At 48.6% G+C, this 20,800-nt stretch overlaps 1 protein-coding gene across 2 annotated transcripts in view; it reads right to left on the bottom strand.

The window, feature by feature from the left end:
* Positions 1 to 2,026: 2,026 nt before the first annotated feature.
* Positions 2,027 to 20,800, bottom strand: part of STK32B (serine/threonine kinase 32B) — a 400,430-nt gene continuing 381,656 nt past the window's right edge. For both annotated transcript variants that reach the window (XM_004770541.3, XM_004770542.2), the window contains 2 exons: positions 20,628 to 20,692; positions 2,027 to 4,021 (listed from right to left, as the gene is read on the bottom strand). In XM_004770541.3, the coding sequence (XP_004770598.1) occupies positions 3,883 to 4,021; positions 20,628 to 20,692 (204 nt within the window). In that variant the 3' untranslated portion in view covers positions 2,027 to 3,882. The remainder of the gene's footprint in view (positions 4,022 to 20,627; positions 20,693 to 20,800) is intronic.

Raw genomic sequence — 20,800 nt, forward strand, 5'->3', positions numbered from 1 at the left:
TCCTGATCAAAACTCTTCAAAGTGTAGGGATAGAGGGCACATACCTCAATATCATCAAAGCCATCTATGAAAAATCCACCTTACTTTTTAAGAGTTGGCTAAACATGAGATGTAAAATGAATTTCTATTAAGAAATGGGTGTGCACAAACAATGAATCTTGGAACATTGAAAAAATAAATAAAATAAAATAAAATGCCATTGGACTAAGCATAGAACATGGTTGTACCAATAACTTCTCAGAATCAGGACAATGCAAAATGGCAGTGTTGACACCTGGGAAGGATCTGTGTGTAATGCATCACTCTCTGCAGAGAGGAGAGAATTAGGAAGTGTGTGTTTGGGAGATGGGGAATCAACATGAAGAACAGAGACACTGAGAGGAAAATCTATTAATCATGCTTGTCCATGATTACCCAGGGGAAAAAAAAAGCTACTCATGTTTTGTGACAGTCAATAATTAAGCACGAGAGAGACCTCACCATGATTTCTTGTTCCTGGTCGGAAGAGGAAATTGTGAGAGGCACAGTGCGTGAGCTGAATCATCAGAGTGACAGGCATTTGCTAAACATGCTAGAGCTGGGCGCCAAAGTGGGGTTGTGTGCACATGTGCACTCCTTCCACACCCACTGAGAACCTTCCTAAAAGCAGCTCTGTGCTGGGGGCCAGCTGTGCACAGCTCACTTGATGGAGTTCATAGCCTGGACTGGGGAGGAGGGTTGGTAATATGTAGCAGTAAGCAGGAAGGGACTCACAGCATCTAGCTTTGGGATTACCATTACTCTAAATATGAATTGTTTTTACCCCCTGGCATGAGAATCCTGCGATATATTTTAGTGGGGGTAGGAGAGCCCTGTGGACACCACCAGCCTATAGTTCGTCCTACTATGCTTAGATTTCAAATAATAATCCTTATGCAAATTCTTGCTTGGGAATGGGTTTCTCTAATCAGATTGCTTGCTCAACCAGTACTGGGCTGGGTTACAAACCCTGCGAATGGGGTTTTGAATGAGGGAGAAGGGAAAACTCTTGTGGAACTTGGAACTCAGGAGAGATATATCTGAGGGGATGCAGAGAGATCAGGCACTCCATTGGGTGGGGGTGGGGGCCAGGCAGTACTGGAACCTGGAAAGCCCAAAGCCCCAAGAAGTGGCAGTGGGGCCAGACTGGAGACAGGAGGCTGCCAAAAGCAAGCTTCACACAGCCCACCCCAATTTGTGTTGGGCTCACTCTTATTCATTCCAAAATTATTGATTACCTCTTATGAACCAGGTAGTGTTGGGACTAGAATACGGAGGGTGGGTACAGACATAGCCCTGAAGAGGACCTGGCATCTCTTAAGGGCTTGAAGGCATGGAGGATGATCCATGGGCAAAAGTAGCCCTATTGTGCAGTTAACAGCCATCAGAGCCAAGAGATAGTGATAGAAACTGCATGAGCAAGTATGTGGATGAGATTATGTCTGGCTTGGTTTAGTGCTGCCAGGAGACCAGAAGGCATCATGGAAGAGGTGGAACTGACCCTTAAGAGATATGTATTTTGATGTGCAAAGATGGGAGTTGAAAGGCATCCCAGGTAGGGATGACAGGGTGGGCAAAGGCAGGAGGCAGGAAATCGAGAAGTCTGTTATAAAGCAAATGCTGGTTATACCCACACGTGTGCCGTATAAACGTCTGAGGGGGAATTTGACATTTTAAGAATGTTTTCCTCTAGGTGAAAAATTCTCGTTTTCCCCCTAACGAATAGATCACAGATTTCTAGTGTAAAATAATCATTATGATGAATAATAATAATATAAATTGTGATCGAGTTGGATGGAGCCTTGAATTGACAAGTTTGGTTGTATTCTGTGAGGAAAATAAACACATCACCAACTTGGGATCCTTCCCATGAAAATAAACACATCACCGACTTGGGATCCTTCCCCTCCAATCTTTATGTTTCTAATTCAGTTTGAGCCTTTTGACTCAGAGGCACACTGCCCATCCCACCCAACCGCAAATAAGAACAAAGTTATAAGAAGGAATGTCCAAGAAATAGTTTTATTCTAACAAGAAACAACAATTGACTTAAACACAGCCAGGAAGTCCAGCATCTCTTGGGCTGCTTCCAGCTCTTGCCCCCTACTTCATGAATTCAGCCCGGCAAGAAATCTGACATGCTGCCCGGGTCACAGTGAAGAGAGGAGCAGCCCTGTGATTTCCTGGAGGGAACAGGACAGTGCCAATGGGGGACAGAGAGTGACAAGTGTGCAAGACAAGTAGACTTACGTGGGCAACATAACTGAGAAATAGGCTTGGTTTGAAGGAGGAAAATAATGATTGTTTCTTGTTTTTAAAATAAAAATATAAAACCACACCGTCCATTAAAACATCTCTTAATATACCCAGGAGACGATGTCGACAGCCCCAAGCATTGATTCCTGATGTAAAAAGTAAAAACCGGAAGTTGTTAAGAAAAAATAAAAACACACCTGAACTTTGAACAGGGATAGACAGAGTTCAAAGACTCCAGAAGAAAAGTTCAAGGGGTTCTAAACACCAAGCTTATTTCTATAGAAAGCGACCTGCCAAATGAGTGACATAGCAAAGTTTCTCCAGACGATGACAGTGATGCCCAAAAAATGTGGTTACCATTCAGTGAGCGGTGCATGCTGGGTGCGCCATGCGCCGGATGCCATTGAGCCCTACAACAACCCTGCAAGGCTGGTTTTATCATCACCGCTTGAAAACAAGGAAATGACACATAAGTGATTGTGCAGTTTTGCCTAAGGTCTTCTGGTTAGTAAACAGCAGGGCTGGATTTCTGGAGGAGACTGACTACATCTGAGCTCTGTCCCTGGCGCTACAGTTTCTCCCCATTCAATGAGGCCGAGTGCTCCCCCAACAGGTCCTACGGCAGTCTGTTCCTTGTGTGAGTCCACTGTCCTTCTAGAGTGAACTTTCTAGTCACCCATACTTCTCTGTCAATACAGGACCACCTCATCAATGGCATTTGGGGACCCTCTTTAAGACAATGCTGAGGAGACCACTTCACACCCTTTGAAGGAAAAACACCTAGAAGGTGGATGGGGACTCAAAATTTGGCTGTAGGACTCAGTTTGGGGAGAAACTCTGATGGCACTTGATAGGAGCAACTGACGGTCAGTGACTTCACCTTCCGAAGGGCATCCCGGTGTAGGGTGTGGGGTGGGGTGGGGAGCTGCTGAAATTATAGGTGGGAGGCAGTCTTCTGTGATTAAGGGCAGACGTGTACCTGCAGCATTGAGACCCAGGGGACCAGGCTGGTGTGCAGGTCATGCCCTCTTCCAGGGTCAGAAAGACTGGCCTGGCAGAGAGGCAAGTGAATACACGTTAGGTTTTGCTCCAGGATTTGGGAATGGTGTTCCCATTGGACGGGCAGGAACAGAGATATTTATTTTGACACTGGGTTGCATTTTCAAAAGTACTGTGTGACAAGCCGTGATGGTCCAAACTGTAAAGTTGGGATGGTCTAATTGCTTTATGGGACAGGAGTACACTTCAGACACCAAGGTTGTATTTTGCCTGTGTAAACAATTTCAGAAACATCACAGGTTTTCCATGTCTGCTAACCATTTGGTTTTTCCCAATAACCTTGTAGTTTTAGGTGGGACAAAGAGCTGTTTTAACCCCTTTGGCAGATGCAGAAAACAGGCACAGGAAGGGCAAGGTTGTCCAAAGTCACTCAGAGAAGCAGTCAGGCACCTGGGACAGGAACCTGGCCTTCTCAGCTCAAGTTCAAGGCTGTCTCTCTGCATCTGATGTCATCAGGGGTGAGACAGGGGCCATTGTGGCACAGAGAGGGGCTTCCAGTGGGCAGGACAGAGATGTGTGCAGTCCCGTCAGGTGGCCGCAGGTGGTGGCTTAGCTGCTGCAGCCACGGGAGCAGGCGTGGGCCAGAATGTTGTTGTTGCGTCCATCCTGGAGCTTGCCCTGGGTCTGGCTCCCAGCCCGGCCTTCTGTGTCCATGAGCTGGCCGCTCTGTCCCTGCTGCCTCCTCAGCCTGCAAACAAACACAGCACAGACCTGAGATGGTGACGTGGAGTAGAGGGCAGCGGGATGGCCTGCAGATACATTTGTGCAAACAGGGCAACTGGGAAGTCCTCAGTCCGTACCTTCCCCGGGCCAGAGTGTGTTGCCCTAGAGCCATGCAGGCCTGGGGTCCAAGCCTGGGTCAGGTGCACTCCTGTGTTAAATACAGAGCCTCTGTTTCCCCATCTGTAAAATGGAGAAAATAATTCCTGCCTTATAACTCCCTGGGAAGTTTATAGATCACACGTGTAATTCACAGTGTCAGTGTAGGTGATGAGTCCTATGCAGCATTCATTCATGTGTATGTATTGAACGTCCACTGATGTACCAGCTATCCTGCCAGGGAGCAGGGGAAATCCTGGCCAGCACAGTAGTCATCTTCTCTTTCCTCATGGAGCTTACTCTCTAAATGGGACAATGGACACTAATCAAACTGCCTGTCAAATAAATATCCGAACGGATGAGCGCCCAGCCTTACAAAATGGCCCATGACAGACTGTTAAGGGAGCATGATTTTAAAGATTGCATTTCTTCATAGCTGGCCTCCTGGTCACCCTCCACATGATCTAAGATGTCAACATCCTTCTCCTTGTGACCTGCAAGTTCAGGTTCACGCAGTATCCCACAGCTGTCACTGCGTGTATGGTACAGGCAAAAAATAGAATGGAGACATTTAGGGAGGAAGAACATAGCTCTCTGTACTTGCTTCTCAGGCACCATTGGTCAGGCTGCTAAATTCCAGGCCTTGGCTTCCCTATCTAAACCTGGGATTCTGCCATTCACTTGGAGGAAGCTAAGGGGATCAGAGAGAATGTGTGTAAATTATCTACTACAGGGCTGGAAATACTAAGATTGCCACCATTCTCCTTGTTCTGAAAGATGCACGTTTCAGCCTGAATTTACTTTTCACATTAGGAGGTTCTATCAAAGAGTGCAGACCTAATGCCTGACACAGGGCAGTATGGATGCCCCCCAGTGACTACAACACAGTCCATGGCCTTGACGGGTCACAGGACCTGTGTGTGTGAATGTGTGTGTATGTGTAGTGTTTGCAACAGTGTCAGCATATGAGTGAGTCTTTGGAGTTATGGCAAAGTAGCAGCAGCAACACAATATTTTGAAGACCATCAACTTGGTGGCCACTGCCTCCTACCCTTTGTCCACCTGCAGGGGCAAGGACCAGGTGTGCAGTCCTTCTGGCCCCGAGGCTTGTGGCTGTCCAGGTTAATACACCTGGGAAAGGAGGTTAGGGTTAACATTCATCGTCTTAGTGGAGGAGGGGTCAGCTCCCAGAGGGCAAGCTGGGATCCAGAGGACAAAGCAGGGGAGGCAGGGAAAGTCTAGTGCGAGGGGTGGGAGTAGTCGGACTTCCTGGGCAGGGCTGCTTGGGAAACTTTCTCCCTTATCTCTTCTCTGTCCTCCCCTCTAACCTGGGACACTCTTCCAGGCACCTCTGGAAAGAAAATCAGATCATAACTAGGGAAGACTTAAATGGTCAAAAAACTAAATGGAAAACACCTGTACTTCCAAAGTAGGACATCCTCTTTGGTTCACATTTGTAATGCCATATAATTCTCTGGGTGTATCACAAGGTAAAGGTGAATCCCATTAGGATTTCCTTTGAAATGCTCAAACATAGCACAGATGGCATTACTGTCTCTAGACTCTTGTACTTCTCTGACACAAAATATAGCTTCCAAAGTTGCATAATAAAGAGTGGAGCAGATGAGGAAGAGATGGATTTGGAAGTCTTGAGTAGGTCAGGAAAGGCTTCCTGCAGGAGGCAGCATTTAAGCTGAACTTTAAGGATTGGTATGGAATGGGGGTAGCATGAGGGAGGGACAGGGATTTGAAATGAAGGGACAGGAGTGAGGTAAGGCACAGAGAGTAGAGCAGAATATGGCAGCATGGACCAGCATCCTTTCTTGAACTGATGGTTTAGACACTTTGGTAGAACTAGCAGTTTCAAAGTCCCATACATATTTTTTTGTGACCATGAGTACTACACCCTAGAGCATCAACTAAATGAGGTATGGGTCATCTCCTGGCAATCTATCATCAGATTCAGTGTGAACCAAGGTTGCTGAATGAAGAAAGAAGGTCCTTTCTCTAAATTTCCATCCATCCACCTATAGCCTATGGAGCTGAAATTTTAACCCAGTTCTGGGAGGCATCAAAGGCAGCATTCTTCCTACTTCCCTCTATATATGTGCCCCCACTCACCCACCAACCATTCACCATCCATTATCCACCTACTTATCCATATGTTCATCCACCTACTTACCCGTCTGCCCATTCATCTACCCCATCCATCCATTCATCCATACACCCACTTCTATCTGTCCACCCTACTGTCCTACTCCCAGCCCATCTATCCACTCTTCATTCACTTACCTATTTACCTCCCACCCACCTTTCATATATACACCCATCCATCTACCTCATCCATTCATCATTCACACATCCTCCACCCATCCACCTATTTTTGACCTAGCTCCTTATCTACCCAGTCACCTATCCATCCATTTGTCCACTTCATCTATTCACTATACACCAATCTGTTGACCTCCTCACTCAGCCCCATTTCCCATCCACCCATCCACCCTTCAACTATCATCTATTCATTAGCTTCCGTTCTACCCACCATTCATCCATCCATCCATCCATCCGTCCACCACCCTCCCAGCTTATCAATGTCTTTCCACCTTCCACCCACTCACCCACCCACCCATTCAGTACCCTCCTCTTCTACCAGCACTGCCTTTGGCTCACAGTGGAAGGGACTGCAGAGCAGGACACAGAGAAAACAGTGACAAAACTTCTGCTGGAAGGGAGTGGCATGGTATAGCACTAAGGGCCCAGGCTTAGAGCCAGGCTCTTTCTGTCCCTGGGTCTACCACTTACTAGCTATCAAACCCAGAGCTATCGTTCCCCCAGTTCCCTGCTCTTTCCACCAGCTCCTGTGCCATTCAATCCTGACCTGGAGGGAAGAGAGCATGGAATGATTTTTTCACGCTCTGAAGGAATTAGAAATGCTCATGTTGTTCAAATAGGAATCTGTGAACCAAGACAGAGATATGAAACCATTATGATTGTGGCTCTGAGAGCTCACTTCTGTGACAAGCCCACAGCTCAGTTATCTGTAACTCTGGAAGAAATGAAAAAGGATTTTGCATATCCTAGTAGTCTGCTGATGCAAATTGGCTGGTTATCTCCGCAATGGCAGGAACATTTAATTTTCTCAGGCAACGTATCAAATTAATTGTCAGCTTTGTGGCCAGGATTCCAAGTGACAGACATGAGTTCCATCAACCTCCTGAACTCTACCATCAGATGCCAGAAGGAAGCATTTTGAGATAGCGAACCTTGACCAAGGAGAGTAAGACACACATTAAAATTTGTAATAAATCTGGCTGGAGGCATTTTTTCAAAGGCATAACATTTGAGAAGAGTAAAATAAAATGATTAACAATCAAAGTCATTTCAAATCAAGCTACTTCCCACACGCAGGATGGAGTGAGTCTGCTTAATACCAACATCCATCTGCTATGGACTTTCTATAGGTGAGGCCTGACCTCTGATGTGAGAGCCTGGTTTTCATGAATGTAGTCAGTATAAAGTGCTTTCACACCTATTCCTAGCATTCCACTGGCTCTCCCCATGTATGTTTCCTGGCGGTGTAGAAACATGAATGGAGGGGCAAAGTGGTGCAGTGGGAGAGTGCAGGGCTGGGAGTTAGGTCAGAGGCCCAGCCTCACCATCACTGGCCGAATGGCTGGGCACTCTCGACTTCAAGCCTCTCTCTCCTCACCTGTAACACAGGGATGGGAGAAGACGAACCACTGTGTGCTATCCGACTGTCTGTTCCATAGCAGGTACTTTATAAAGGGCAACTATTTTTTTTTAAAAAGATTCATGTATTTATTTGAGAGATAGTGCATGAGTTGGGGTGGGGGGGTGTCAAACAGAGTGAGAAGCAGATTCCCTGCTGAGCAGAGTGCCTGACCCCGGGCTTGATCCCAGGACCCTGGGACCATGACCTGAGCCAGAGGCAGTTGCTTAACTGACAGAGCCACCCAGGCGAAGAGCAGCTATTTTTATGATGATGATCAGTGTGGGGTATTCCCCTTTTGCAGATGGGGAAACTGAGGATCAATAAGTAAAACTTAACTACCTGCAGTAGTTCTGATGAGTGACTCCCAGCAAGGAGTTCCCCAGAAATGGCTCTTCAGGCCACATCCTTGTTGGGGATGAGGTCAGAGCAGAAGAACTGGAGGAGCAGAGGGTGCTGAAATGGGATATACATGGGATGGCTGAGGGTCAGGACCCAGACGTGGGTGAAGTAGGACAACAGGCTTAGCACAAGAGAATCCACTCCCCAGCATTTGTGGTGGGATGCAGAGGGGGCCTTAAGCCAGGGAAGACCAGGGCATGGAACTGGAGACTGGAACCAGGTCTCCCAATCCACTGTGTCTCTCATCTACAGTGTGTCTCTCATCTACTGGAAGAGGGCCACAGCATGGCATCTGTTATGTTTTCAGCACCCAGGCCAGCAACCAGCCTGCAGCAGGTACGCAAACCGCAGATGCCAGAAGGATGGGTGGGCCAATAAAGGAATAAATGCCCACCCTTTATTTAGCAGGGTGCTTTCCCATGTTGGCAGACTCTGTGTCAACACCCCAAGGGGGAGAAAAGGCCAGGTGTAATTAGATGAAGCAACAGGGTGTCCTAGCTGGACAAAAATTGGATTGCCATTTGCAAAACTAGTGAGTCATGGCCCTTGTGGGCAAAAATTTACATGAGTTAACATACATGGAGCTTTTTCTTTTGTAGCTGAGGGAGTTGGGATAGGTTGTTACCCCTCTCTCTCTCTGTGTGTGTGTATTAAAAAAATAAAGGCAAAACAATGTTTGACACAGTAATTAATGGATATGGTTTGATAATTTTGTATATAATGAATTATATGAACAAACACTTGTATAGGGCTGCTTATGTGGCAGAGGCTTTTAGGTACTTAACATGTGTTAACTCACTTATTCTAACAACCACCCTAGGAAGTAAGTATTTGCATCCTAGTTTGCAGATCAGGAGACTGAGGGGCTAGCGTGAGGTCCAAGGTCGCAACGCTAGCTAGCAAGGATCAGTATTGAAAACAAGCCAGTCTGACTCCAGAGTCTGTGCTCTTAGCTATTATGTATACTGCTTCTCTGTGGTTCATGAAAACCAGAGTTGAAGTACAGGAAAGTTCTGGAAGCACACATGCCAAACTGAGCAGAGGTTATCCGGTTAGGGTTGGGAGGTGTCTACTGAAGTGTAGACTTGTGTGTGCACTGCAAGAATCCCTTTTCTAGCATCCCTAGAGGAGACCACTCTTAGCAAAACATTGCTGCCCACCCCCCTAAGACAGCCCTCTGCGTGGCAGATAGCTCAGAAGTGTAGAAACTCTTCTACTTAGAAATGAAACAGAAATATGCTTGTGACAGCTGCTCCCCTTTGGCCTTTAGTGTGTTTTCTAGAATAATTCTCTCTCTTCAGTTCTTTGAAGCCCCCTGGGCTGACCATCTCCCATTGTTCTTACCTTCACTCAGCCCTGCTTGGTGCCTGGGAATCTGACTTGGTGGGGAAGGGGGGCAGAGCTCTTAAGCCCTTGGCTTCAGCTTGCTTAGTCAATGGGGATCCCTGCAGAGATCAAGAAGAGCAAGGGGAATCAAGTTGGGGAATCTATTCCCCAGGACCTCCCTGCACAGTCTCCTTGAGCAGGGGGACACTGGAAGGTCACTATTCTAGCTGAGGTAGCCCTGTCCCTCAATGGTCTCCCTCTCCCCCCTCTTCCTGGCTTCCTTGAAGCCCCAGTCCACTGCACTATCCTGTGTGTGAGCAGTGGGACAGGCAGAGGGCCTTTTCAACTAACATCTCCTTGGAGTATTTCCTCTGGGATTCTGACCGATGAAACACAAGACCGGAAAGGCTCTTCCTTAAGTAAAGACTCAGTATAACTGGCTGTTCTACTTTCAAACCTCATCACTTACTGGGAAGATCACCTTGTATGCAACTCTTATCTCACAAATTCAATAACATCCTTTAGCCAGAAGCATTAGAATTCTGTCTGTTTTATCTGCTGTTGCCTAAAGCAAATGTATTTGAGGGAGTCTTCGGATGGAGCCCGCTACACCGCGGGTATGATACAGCAAAATGTAGCGGATTATCTTACTATCCTCTCCTTCTCTCCCCCACTTTGCAAACAGATCTCGTTGGGGGAAAATGGAAGGGAATGCAGTCTCAGGTTTCTGAGTGATGGGGACTAAGAGGTATTGAGTGTGTTCTCCAACACCTCCTTGCTGAATGCCTATGTCCACCTTCTGGAGAAGAATTAACAATGCCCCTAGTGAGGATGAGAAGGGATAGCAAAAGGATGAGCAACTGATGGTGGGTCACACAGCTCTTCAGACCCAAGCCCAGGCTTGAAAGGAGGACTTTCAAGACTTGAAAGGAGGATGGCTCTTTCTGCCATCCCAGCCACATGTCTCTTCCTGCATGCCTGCATGATCAGATTTCTCTCTAGATTTAGAGGTGAGGCTGATCTGTATCTGAGCTGAGTTTCAGGGGATACTTTCTGGGTCCTCAATGATTTGGGTGCACAAGAAAGTCATGCATGGGCAGCCTTGTGGATGGGCAGTCACTAATGGTGTTTACCAGTTGGATCTGCCGTTTTCCCGGCAGCTGGCAGGAACTCACTTCCAGGCTCCTGGGGCTAGGCAGGCTGTGTCCCCAGTTTTGGCCAAGGAGGTTGAGTAGAAATGCTACCAACAGGCTGGAGCAGGGCTGATGCTAGACCCTCTCAAAGTGTCTTTCCTCTGTCACTGTGATGCTACAGAAATGCTGTTTCAGGCTGGGTTCTGGAGTGAGGAGGATGATGGTGATGTGGGAGCAGCAAACCCCCACCCACTTCATGGCCTGCTATAGACATATAGCATGAGTAAGAAACAAATCTTTGTTGTTGTAAGCCCCTGAGATTGGGGAATTGATCTGGGTGTAGGATCTGGAGGTCCAGACACTGGTCTGTTGGTGAATAATGGCATCAGTGCAGTTCAGAGCTGTGGAGTTCCTGTAGGGAAACCCTGTGTCTTCAGACAAGAATGAACTCTTTGACGGTTGAGGGGCCTGGGTTCAGGGTCCACTTTGGGGCTGCTCACCTCTCTGCTTGGGCAGCCAGCCCTGTCTGTCCCCCTACCCTCCCTGCCCGCATCCATGTATGGTTACCATGTTTCACCTGCCCAGAAGAGGTCAGATGGGAAGTCAAGTGGGACCACCTGCTTCTTCTTTATTAATCTGCCCTAGACTTCAGTATCTGTCATGCCCCCCTTTTATTTCCTCTCCTGGACTCAATTAACCCTACACTATCAATTCCCCTCAGTGGAGAGCATTGCCATTATCTTGCCTTTGTGGTTCTGGGTTCAGACAGCAGCTGCCACCTTTAATAGACCTCACCTTCCTGGTCCTTTCCATTGATTGGGTAAGGCAAGAGCTTGACCCAAGCAGTACCAATCAGAGTCCTCCTCTGATGGCCAGATCAGATTGGTCCAGGAGATATCACCTGACCCAAGCTGGGCCAATCAGAGCCATTCCCTGAGATACTAGAATTTGAGATCTGGAAAACCTTCCCCTTCGCATCCTCTTTCATCTCCTTTCTTGAGTTTGGTGGTAGAGCTGGGAGACTATGGCACTCTCTGCACTGTATCTTCCACTGTGTGGAAAGGACTGGTTTACAGTAAAAGAAAAGGACTTCAAAGTGCAGAGAAACAGAAGTTGCCAAGAGAAGGAAGGAGTGAGTCCTGGCCTCGGTCCCAGCGACCTTGGAGTCCCCGTGCATCCCAGCCCTCCCTGTGGCCACAGAAGCCCCCCAGTGAATCCTGTTTTACCTAGGCCATTAGCTTTTTCTCTCCATCCGTTGCAGCCATGACAGTTCAGGGAAGGCAACATTTATGCTGGTATCTGTCTCTGTGACCTTCCGGGGCCACAGTATTTTCAGGTGAGGCAATGAGATATATGTGGATATTTATTAAATTTATTAAAATATCACTCATTTATTTTTGTGTCAAATGTGCATCCTTTCGAAATCACTAATTTTTATTTATTTTGCGCTATTTGTAAAATAACTTTTCTGCGACTAATAGGTATACTTAAAATTTTGGTTAAAATTTGGGAGGAATCCAGGGTTCATGGCTGCCAGTTGTGGAAACTCAATTAGTCCCTGGAAGGTGTGTGTGTTTCTCAGGGGTGCCTGATGAAGTAGCAGCTTCTGGGTGAAATGTATTCTCTCGAAGTTCTGGAGGCCAGAAGTCTGCAATTCAAGGTGTCAGCGGAGCTCTGGGGGAAAATCCTTCCTTGTCTCTTCCAGCTTCCAGGGGTTGTCAGTAATCCTGGCCACACCCTGGACTGTGGCTGCATCACTCCAGTCTTTGCCTCTGTCTTCAATGTCCCTCTCCTTATTGAGACCCTAGTGATTGGATTTATGGTCCACTCTCATCCGGTTCAACATCATCTTAATTTGATCACTTCTGCAAAGACCTCTATTCAAATACAGTATGGGGGTGGTGCGCAGTCCAGGAGTTCATTATACCCCTCTAAGGGACACAGTGCAACCCACAAAGTAGGCATTTCAGGCAAAGAATCTGAGGCTTTTTCATAAGAAGCCTCGGAGAGGGCCGGAGCTGGATTAAGTGGAGGAAATCAACATTAAGGATCCTAAGAGAAGTTGCCAGTTACCCTTAAGCACTTATTTCAGACCATCTTACTGTTTATACTCCTTTTTTTTTAACATACATTCTAGGCAATGCTCTCCCTTGCTTCACTTGGGTATTTTAATAAAAAATTAAAGGCGAGAGCCAGAGTAGTATAGTGGAAACCTATGTGGGTCCCCAGGTCTATAAAACACGGACTGCTGACCTCAGGCAAATGACTACTTCTCTCTAGATGTCTGCATTTACAAATCAAGGTTGTGGTGAGGATTAATTTTAGATAAAATGTAAATGCATGGCATATAACAGGTTTGCAACATGCACACATAGTGATAGTATTATTTCATTTAACTGGCTGGTAATGATATTTGTAGATGTAATGGAGAGAAAATTAGACCAGGACTAAAACAACAGCATTTACTTTAAAGCAGACCATTAGATCCTACTTATAATTTTCAAACTCCTACACAGTCCTATTTCATAAAGGATTTAATAAGGCCTCTAAGCACTCCCATACAAAATAAGGTACCTCTGTCTTACTAAAGAGAACTGATTGAAGGGGAAAAATGACAGGAATTTAAATAATCTAAGCCTGAGCAGACCAGTGACAGCATTGTACTCCTAATACAAATAGGGTCTTATGGACGCAGGGCTATTTGTCAGGGATCGCATGTCACCCCTTAACCCACTGGAAACCTGCCATGCTATATTTTCCTGGGTCTTCCACTGGCTGGGAGGAACATGTCAATATCAGGAGCCCCTCCCTTTTTTTAATTATTATTTTTTATTATGTTATGTTAGTCACCATATGGTATATCATCAGTTTTTGATGAAGTGTTCCAAGATTCATTGTTTACACCCAGTGTTCCATGCAATATGTCCCCTCCTTAATACCCACCACTAGGTTAACCTATTTCCCCCAAAGCCCTCAGTTTGTTTCTCAGAGTCCATAGTCTCTCATGGTTTAGCTCCCCCTCCTATATCCTCCAATTCACTTTTCCTTTCTTTTTCCTAAAGTCCTCCATGTTATTCCTTATGCTCCACAAGTAAGTGAAGCCATATGATAATTGACTTTCTCTGCTTGACTTAGCTCACTGAGCATAATCTCCCCCAGTCCCATCCATGTTGTTGCAAAAGTTGGGTATTCATCCTTTCTGATGGCTGAGTAATATTCCATTGTACATATGGACCATATCTCCATTCATTTGCTAAAGGGCATCTCAGCTCTTTCCACAGTTTGGCTATCATGGACATTGCTGCTATAAACATTGGGGTACAGATGGCCCTACTTTTCACTACACCTGTATCTTTGGAGTAAATGCCCAGTAGTGCAATTACTAGGTCATAGGGTAGCTCTATTTTCAATTTCTTGAGGAGCCTCCACACTGTTTTCCAAAGTGGCTGCACCAGCTTGCATTTCCACCAACAGTGTAAGAAGGAGCCCCTTTTCAACCAGGCTTCAGTCCCCCTTGATGGAACTGGCAGAGGGCCTTGACTCTTGAGTTTTCATGGAACTCTCAAGTTTTCATGGAACTATCAGGATTCTGCAATCCAAGCACCCGCGAGGCCATCTTCATCCGTGGCTGAAATTCCTCCTGCTGTTCCAGGTCACTGAGCTGATTTTCCCTGGCCATTTTCTTGGGCTTTGGAATGGCACCATCTTCCTTGCAGAGCAGTGATCCCAGAAATCCTGGCCTTCCCTAACACAGTCTCCTGGGCTCTTCCCCTCCGCCACAGTGGGCAGTAAAGCTTCGAGACCTTCTGAGATTCAGAGAGGCCACTATAGTCCCAGTTAGGCTTTTATCAGTTTCCCTAACTGTGAAATGGGAGGAGAAATCCTATGAATAGAACCGTGATGAGAATGGAATGAGCAGATGGCTGTAAGGTGCTCCCCTTACTCCAGAGTTTAGAATAGAGTTGCTCTCAATTGTTTGTTGGCTCCCTTTCCTGTCTATCCTCACCTATAAATGACGTTTGGACCATATGATCAGAATCTCAAAGACTGGAGAGAACCTAAATATGCTGGCCTTGTTTCAGAAGGCAGGGTCCTTGACTTTCACCTCTTTCTAGCAATGGGGCCAAGGAATGTGCCAGCAGCGAAGGTCCCTCATTTGCAGATTAATCTGAAAGATGCAGGTAGAACCCTTTTCTTCCCTCCCCATGGGTTGCTGAAGAAACAAGAGGGACATTAAAGGACTCTGCAAATGGCACAAACCTTGTATAGTCAAAGATCACTGATACCCAAGCCAGCCCAGGGTATGATGTTGAGCCCAAGACCAGAGAGGCTGGGCCTACCCCTGACCCCTGCTCAGGCACTGAGGGCAGCAGGACCAGGGCCTGCCCCGTTCATCCACTTTCCGAGCTTGAAATGAATCATACTTTCATGCTTCTTGACCTCCATCCCCCCAGTGGCTCCAGGCCACAACAGAGGGTCCCTATCTTACTCCCAGGGTCCTCCAGGGAGGCAACCTGGGCAGATGAGGTCACAACACATTTTGATTGTTCATCCTTCTGATGCCTTAGTCCAGGCATCCCACTCTGATTCCCAGCTGAGCCTGGTGGTGGCTTGATGCTCTTGTGCTGTCTCAGGATGGGTAAGGAGGACAGACTGCTGTCATGTGAATGCATGCCATCTTATACCTGTAACGCCCAGGTTCACTGACAGGCAATATCTATACAGCTCGTGGAAATCCCTTGTTCAACATCAAATGTATGGGGCAAGAGGCCATTTTGCATTTTGAGTTAGTGCCTGGGCCCTGGAACCTGATTCTCTCTATGGAACCCCAGCCCTGCCACCTCTTAGCCAGGTGCCCTCAATCTGCCCTTCTTCACCGATAATGGGATGGGGAAGGAGTAAAAGTACCTGCTCACAGGACGGATGGACATACTGCATGGAATAGACTAGATGCCCAAATAAGAGTGTGCCCTCATGGCCATCTGTTCCGTGCGAGCCACTGCCCCACCTGGATGTCCTGGAGAGACGCCCTGAAGACACCACTTGCAGAAGTACCCCCTCCCTTCAGGTCCTGAAGCTCATGCTACCCGAGTGTGGTAACCTGTGCTAACTGAGTGTGCTAACCCTGAGAGAACAGGGGAGCTTGGGGTTGCCTGGGTGGCTCAGTGGGTTAAAGCCTCTGCCTTCGGGCCAGGTCACGACCTCAGGGTCCTGGGATCAAGCCCTGTGTCATGCTCTCTGCTCAGCAAGGAGCCTGCTTCCCCCCACCCCCCCGTTCCCTCACCCCCGCCTGCCTCTCCCCCTACTTGTGATATCTTAAAAAAAAAAAAAAAAGAATAGACAAGAAAAGAAAAAGAACAGGGGGGCTTGTTCCCAGCTGTGTCTCCTTGTATTGGACCCTGAGTAAACACGTGCTGAACAGCTGGATGAAAGCACATGCAGCAGAAAGAGCCCAGAATCTAGGAGATGGGAGATTAGATCCCAAGTCCTTTATATTCCAGTTCAGAGCTGCAGACGCTGGGAATCTTAGTAATAATGCACCTCGGGAAGTGTGGAAAGGAAGGATCAAAGCAGTGACTCTTCACCAGGGTGACGGGAATATCGGGCAATGTCTGGGGTCAGTTTGGGTCGTCGCAATGATAGAGGGGATACCAGTATCTATGGGTAGAGGTCACAGATGCTGGTAAACATATGATGCACAGGACGGTCCCCGCATCAGAACACTGATGTCAGTCGTCATCAAATGACAATGGAACTGAGGCTGAGAAATCCAGGTTAAAGAAATGGGATCTCAAACCATAGAATCATATACCGATGTTGCTTATTATTATTGATAGTATTATTAAGTATGGCAAATGTAGTATTTAATTTTTAAATATAACATTCTCAGAGCCTCCAAATGTTGCTTTAATGTGATTTTAAGTCTGTTGGTTTCTTTATGAGATGACATGGACAGAAAATCTAGCTCCTGAAACTCCTCTCTCACCAGGGCCTCCTGATTCTGGAAAACTCTGTCACAGGCTATTGAAAAGATCTTTTGGAAAAACTGCACTCATCTCTTAAAATAGGAGGACAGGACCCACAGTGTGTTTCTCAAGCTAATGGGAGCCTCAGCTGCCAAGGTTTCAAGTCCCTGGCCTGGTCCCGGGAAGTAGACATTCTATCTGGCCTGGTAGCCTTCTGTCTGTTGAGACCAGAAACCAGCAATAAGCTTTGTTTCTAGAAAATTAGGCAGTGCTCATTTTAATTTTGCTCTCGTTTAGAACGTGAGGTCCAGAGAAGTTAGACCCAGGGCATGTCCTCCACGTCTCAACAGTGGTCCATGTACATCTGCACCCCAGCATGTCCCCTGCCACCTGTGAGCCTCCTGAGGGCACCGGTCCTACTAGATCTGCTTCCGTGTCTCAGGGTCCAGTCTGAGAAGATAGCTTCCTGGTAATGGACTGAATGAGAATCTCCTACTGGAGCTGGGATGGCTGATGCCCGTTGGCATTCCCCGGGTACTGCACGCTGAGGACGACTTCCTCATTGCATGGGGGAAAGGGACACTTTTCTCTGCTGCAGAGCTCATTCTCGCTGAGGGTCTTACAGAGGCCAAGTAACCATGCAGGCGTGATGCCCTTCGGAGCATGCTTAAGCCCTCGAGGGGTCAGAGCTGCAGGTCCCTATCCCACAGCAAGGGAGACGGAAGGCTGGAAAGTTTGCAGTTTTAGATAGGGTTTCCTGTGACCTGCTCAGAACCCGCTGGAAGAGGCCCCATTTGGGCACACTTGATTTCTCTCAGCAGAAGATCTTAAACCATGGGGTGTCCAAATGACCCCAAGAGTGGGTTAAGATGCAGATCACCAGGACTGCTAGCTAACCAGCCAGTTTCTGGCTCAGAGTACGTGGTACCATTTCGTTCGGCAGCTATAACTTATCACCACCATCTGGGGGGTGGGGCTTACAACAGCAGAATTGTATTGTCTCTTGATTCTGGAGGCCAGAAGTCTGAACTCAAGGTGGTGGCCGGGTTGGTTCCTCCTGGAGGCTGAGGCAGAATCTGGTCCAAGCCACTCTCCCAGCTTCTGGTGGCTGCTGGCCATCCCTGGCATTCCTGCCTCCATATCATTGTGGCTTTGGAGGCATATTGGAGGAGGGATGATGGCCCTCTCCTCCAATAGGACCTCATGTTAACTAATCACGTCTGCAACAACCCTATGGAGAAGGAAAGCCGACAGCCACTGGAGGCCACCTGGGGCCACATGACCCCAGCAAGCATGAAGGCAAGTCCAGCTCAGCATCTTGTCATCCCCTCCCCAGTCAGGCCACCGGTCACCGGCAGATGTGGTAGGAAGATTACGTTCCCATGGCTCATGTACCGACATGGCAGATGCTGCCACCACAGGGGACAAACAAGTCCGACTTTTTCCCTTGGTTTAAAAGGGAAACTCTTGGCTTTGGGGAAACCACCTCTTGAATGGAGCTCTCACAGACACGTACAGATGAGAAACTGCAGCAGGGAGGGCTGTGGTGGGTGTGACGTGGCTCTCTGGCCACGTTCACTGTGGAGCAGAAATGAACTTGGATGTGGAGAGGTCAACGTGGTGCTCAGACAGCATCCTGGTGGGATGTAGCCAGGCCCACCACCGGGATCCTTGCATATGGAAGGTGCGAGCTAGCCTACCAGCATTTGGGGGCCCTGGGCGTGTGGGGATCAGTTCAGGGAGGGATGCAAGACCAGAACCACAGGTCTGACCCCATGCCCACAGCGCCCCCCCACAGCCGCCATCTCTCCTGTCTCTTCTGCCCATGCCAGTCTTGGGTGCCCTCTGTCTGGGAAACGACTCCCCTCTCTTTCTTTCTTTCTTTCTTTCTTTTGCCAACTCCTGTTATCTGTGCCAGCCTCACTTCTAATCCATGACCACAAATCTCTAAGGAGGCCTCCCCAAGGCAGGGCAATCCTACTATATTTCCCTGATCAGTTGACTTTTCCATGTGAGAAAGAACATCTTATTGGTTGAAGTCACCTTACAATGGTGTTCCTGCTAAATGGAGCCAGAGGCGAGCCCTCAGCGACACAAGGAGGAAGGTCTCATTTTCATTTAGAAGGAAATAATTTGGATTCTTTGGATTCCAAATGAAGCGTCTTCAGGCACATGGCACAGAGTGACACGCCACCATTGCCTGCTTGGGTCTGTCACTGCTCAGGTGTTCCACAGGCTCGAGTCTGCTAGCAGGTCCTCTCTGAGGACCGCTCCATCCAGGCCTAAAGGGAGGACGGGTCCAGAACATGGCTGCCTGAGCCCATGGTCCAGGGTTCCCAAGCTGGTTTGAACAGAAGAACCTGCTGCCAGGTTTCTAGACTGGGGAGGGACCGTGAGCCTCAGAGCTGGCAGGACAGCAGGGAAATGACGGTGAGCTCTGAAATCACCCCCATGTCTGCTGCCATCTTCCCCAGGTCTGAGGGACTGCGGTCATGGAGGCCTTTCCTGTTCTGCAGGACAGAACATGGGCACCAGACAGACCTTGTCCTGCAGGGGCGAGGCTGCTGCTCTGGCCTGGTGTGTGTGTGGGCGGGACTGATCTGGGCACCCCCAGTTAGAGAGCTGTCACCACCCAGGACAAATGATAGGCCTGTCCCAGTGCCTCATGGGGAGTGGGGCCCTGCCCTGTCCAGCAGCCCACTGGCTGGAACCCAAACAACACTGAGCAGGGTCCCTCACCTTCCACCACCACCCGCCCCCATGCATGCTCTCCAAAGTCAAACTTCTTCACTGGCTGCTGTGTCTACATTTTGCTTCTCTGTATACTGTACTTTTGGTACTCTGTGTACCACCTCTGGCCCTCCATGCCGTTCCCCTTCCCGCCCCTTAGGAGCCAGTCAGGCACAGTGCCTTGGGAAGCTTCCCTGACACCCAGGCTGAGCTCGGCACACTGCTGCCTGGGCTGCCGTGTTTCCCGTGGCAGACATTCCCTCTGCTGCAGCACAGACCCAGTGACGGCACAGGGCTCCCACTGGGACTTACCCATCTGGCTCTCTTGGAGGGCCGGAAGCATATCTGAGAGGCCCTGCGAGCCCAAGGACCCATTCAGTGTCCATCATATGGAACAGTCTGCTGTCGGTCCTGCCTTCGGCGCCCACCCCATAAGCCCAGCCCTGCCTGAGTCCTGCTCTCGTTAATCAGCCCCACTTGGATAAGCCACTGACAATCATCCTGCTGGGACCCAGCCTGGGCCTCCTGCTTCCTTTGCTGACCGACCCCTGCACAGGCAGTCATGTGGCCAGCTCCGACCCCGCCCGAGCCCCTCCTAACCTGATGTTGTCCCAGCGCCTGCCAGCCTGGGATGCCAGAGTCCCTGCATGACCAGCCCACGCCATCTCACCCCCTTAAATAATAGCAAGAATAGCAAATCTTTTCATGAAGACTCTGACCTTGGGTGGCATGGTATCCCCAGCCTCATTCAATCTTGCAACAACCCCACTGCAAGTGAGGGATTTCCATTCTGTCAATGCTGAAAATGCGGCTCAGTGAAGTGAGCCATCCCATCCCACACGGTCACACTCAGTCTGGCAGGGGTGGACCCTGGGCGGTTTCCATCCGGACCTCGGGCACCGAGCCCTCTGGGAGCCTGCCCTGCTACATCAGCATCCCCGTGCACTGGCCTGGTCCTGCCATGGCTACTCCACGTCGCCTGAAGACCCTGAGGGCCAGGGAGCTGAAGTTAGCGCCTGGCTCGCATGGCGGAGGCAGGATCACAGCATGGGGCTGCCTGCTGCTTCCTTTCCTGCACCATGGCTGTCTTCGCCAGGGGGCCAGGGACCACCATTCTCCCAGGGAGACCTGCTGCCATCTGGTCAGGGGTGGGGAGCTCTGTACAGCAGGTGCTGGTGGAGGACTTACTTCTCTCTGTTGAATATGATGAATTCCTTCCGTACGGTCTCCAAGCATTGCTGGAGGTGTCCATTCTGCCAAAGAGCAGAGAGGCAAACGTAAATGATGGAGTACCCTCCAGGGGGGCATGATGGAGGAGTGATGATGAACAAAGCTGGACCTAAATGGGACTTCAGCCGCTT

This window comes from Mustela putorius, unplaced genomic scaffold, assembly GCF_011764305.1.
Source record: "Mustela putorius furo isolate JIRA1106 unplaced genomic scaffold, ASM1176430v1.1 tig00000083_pilon_pilon_pilon, whole genome shotgun sequence".
Classification (NCBI taxonomy): Eukaryota; Metazoa; Chordata; class Mammalia; order Carnivora; family Mustelidae; genus Mustela; species Mustela putorius.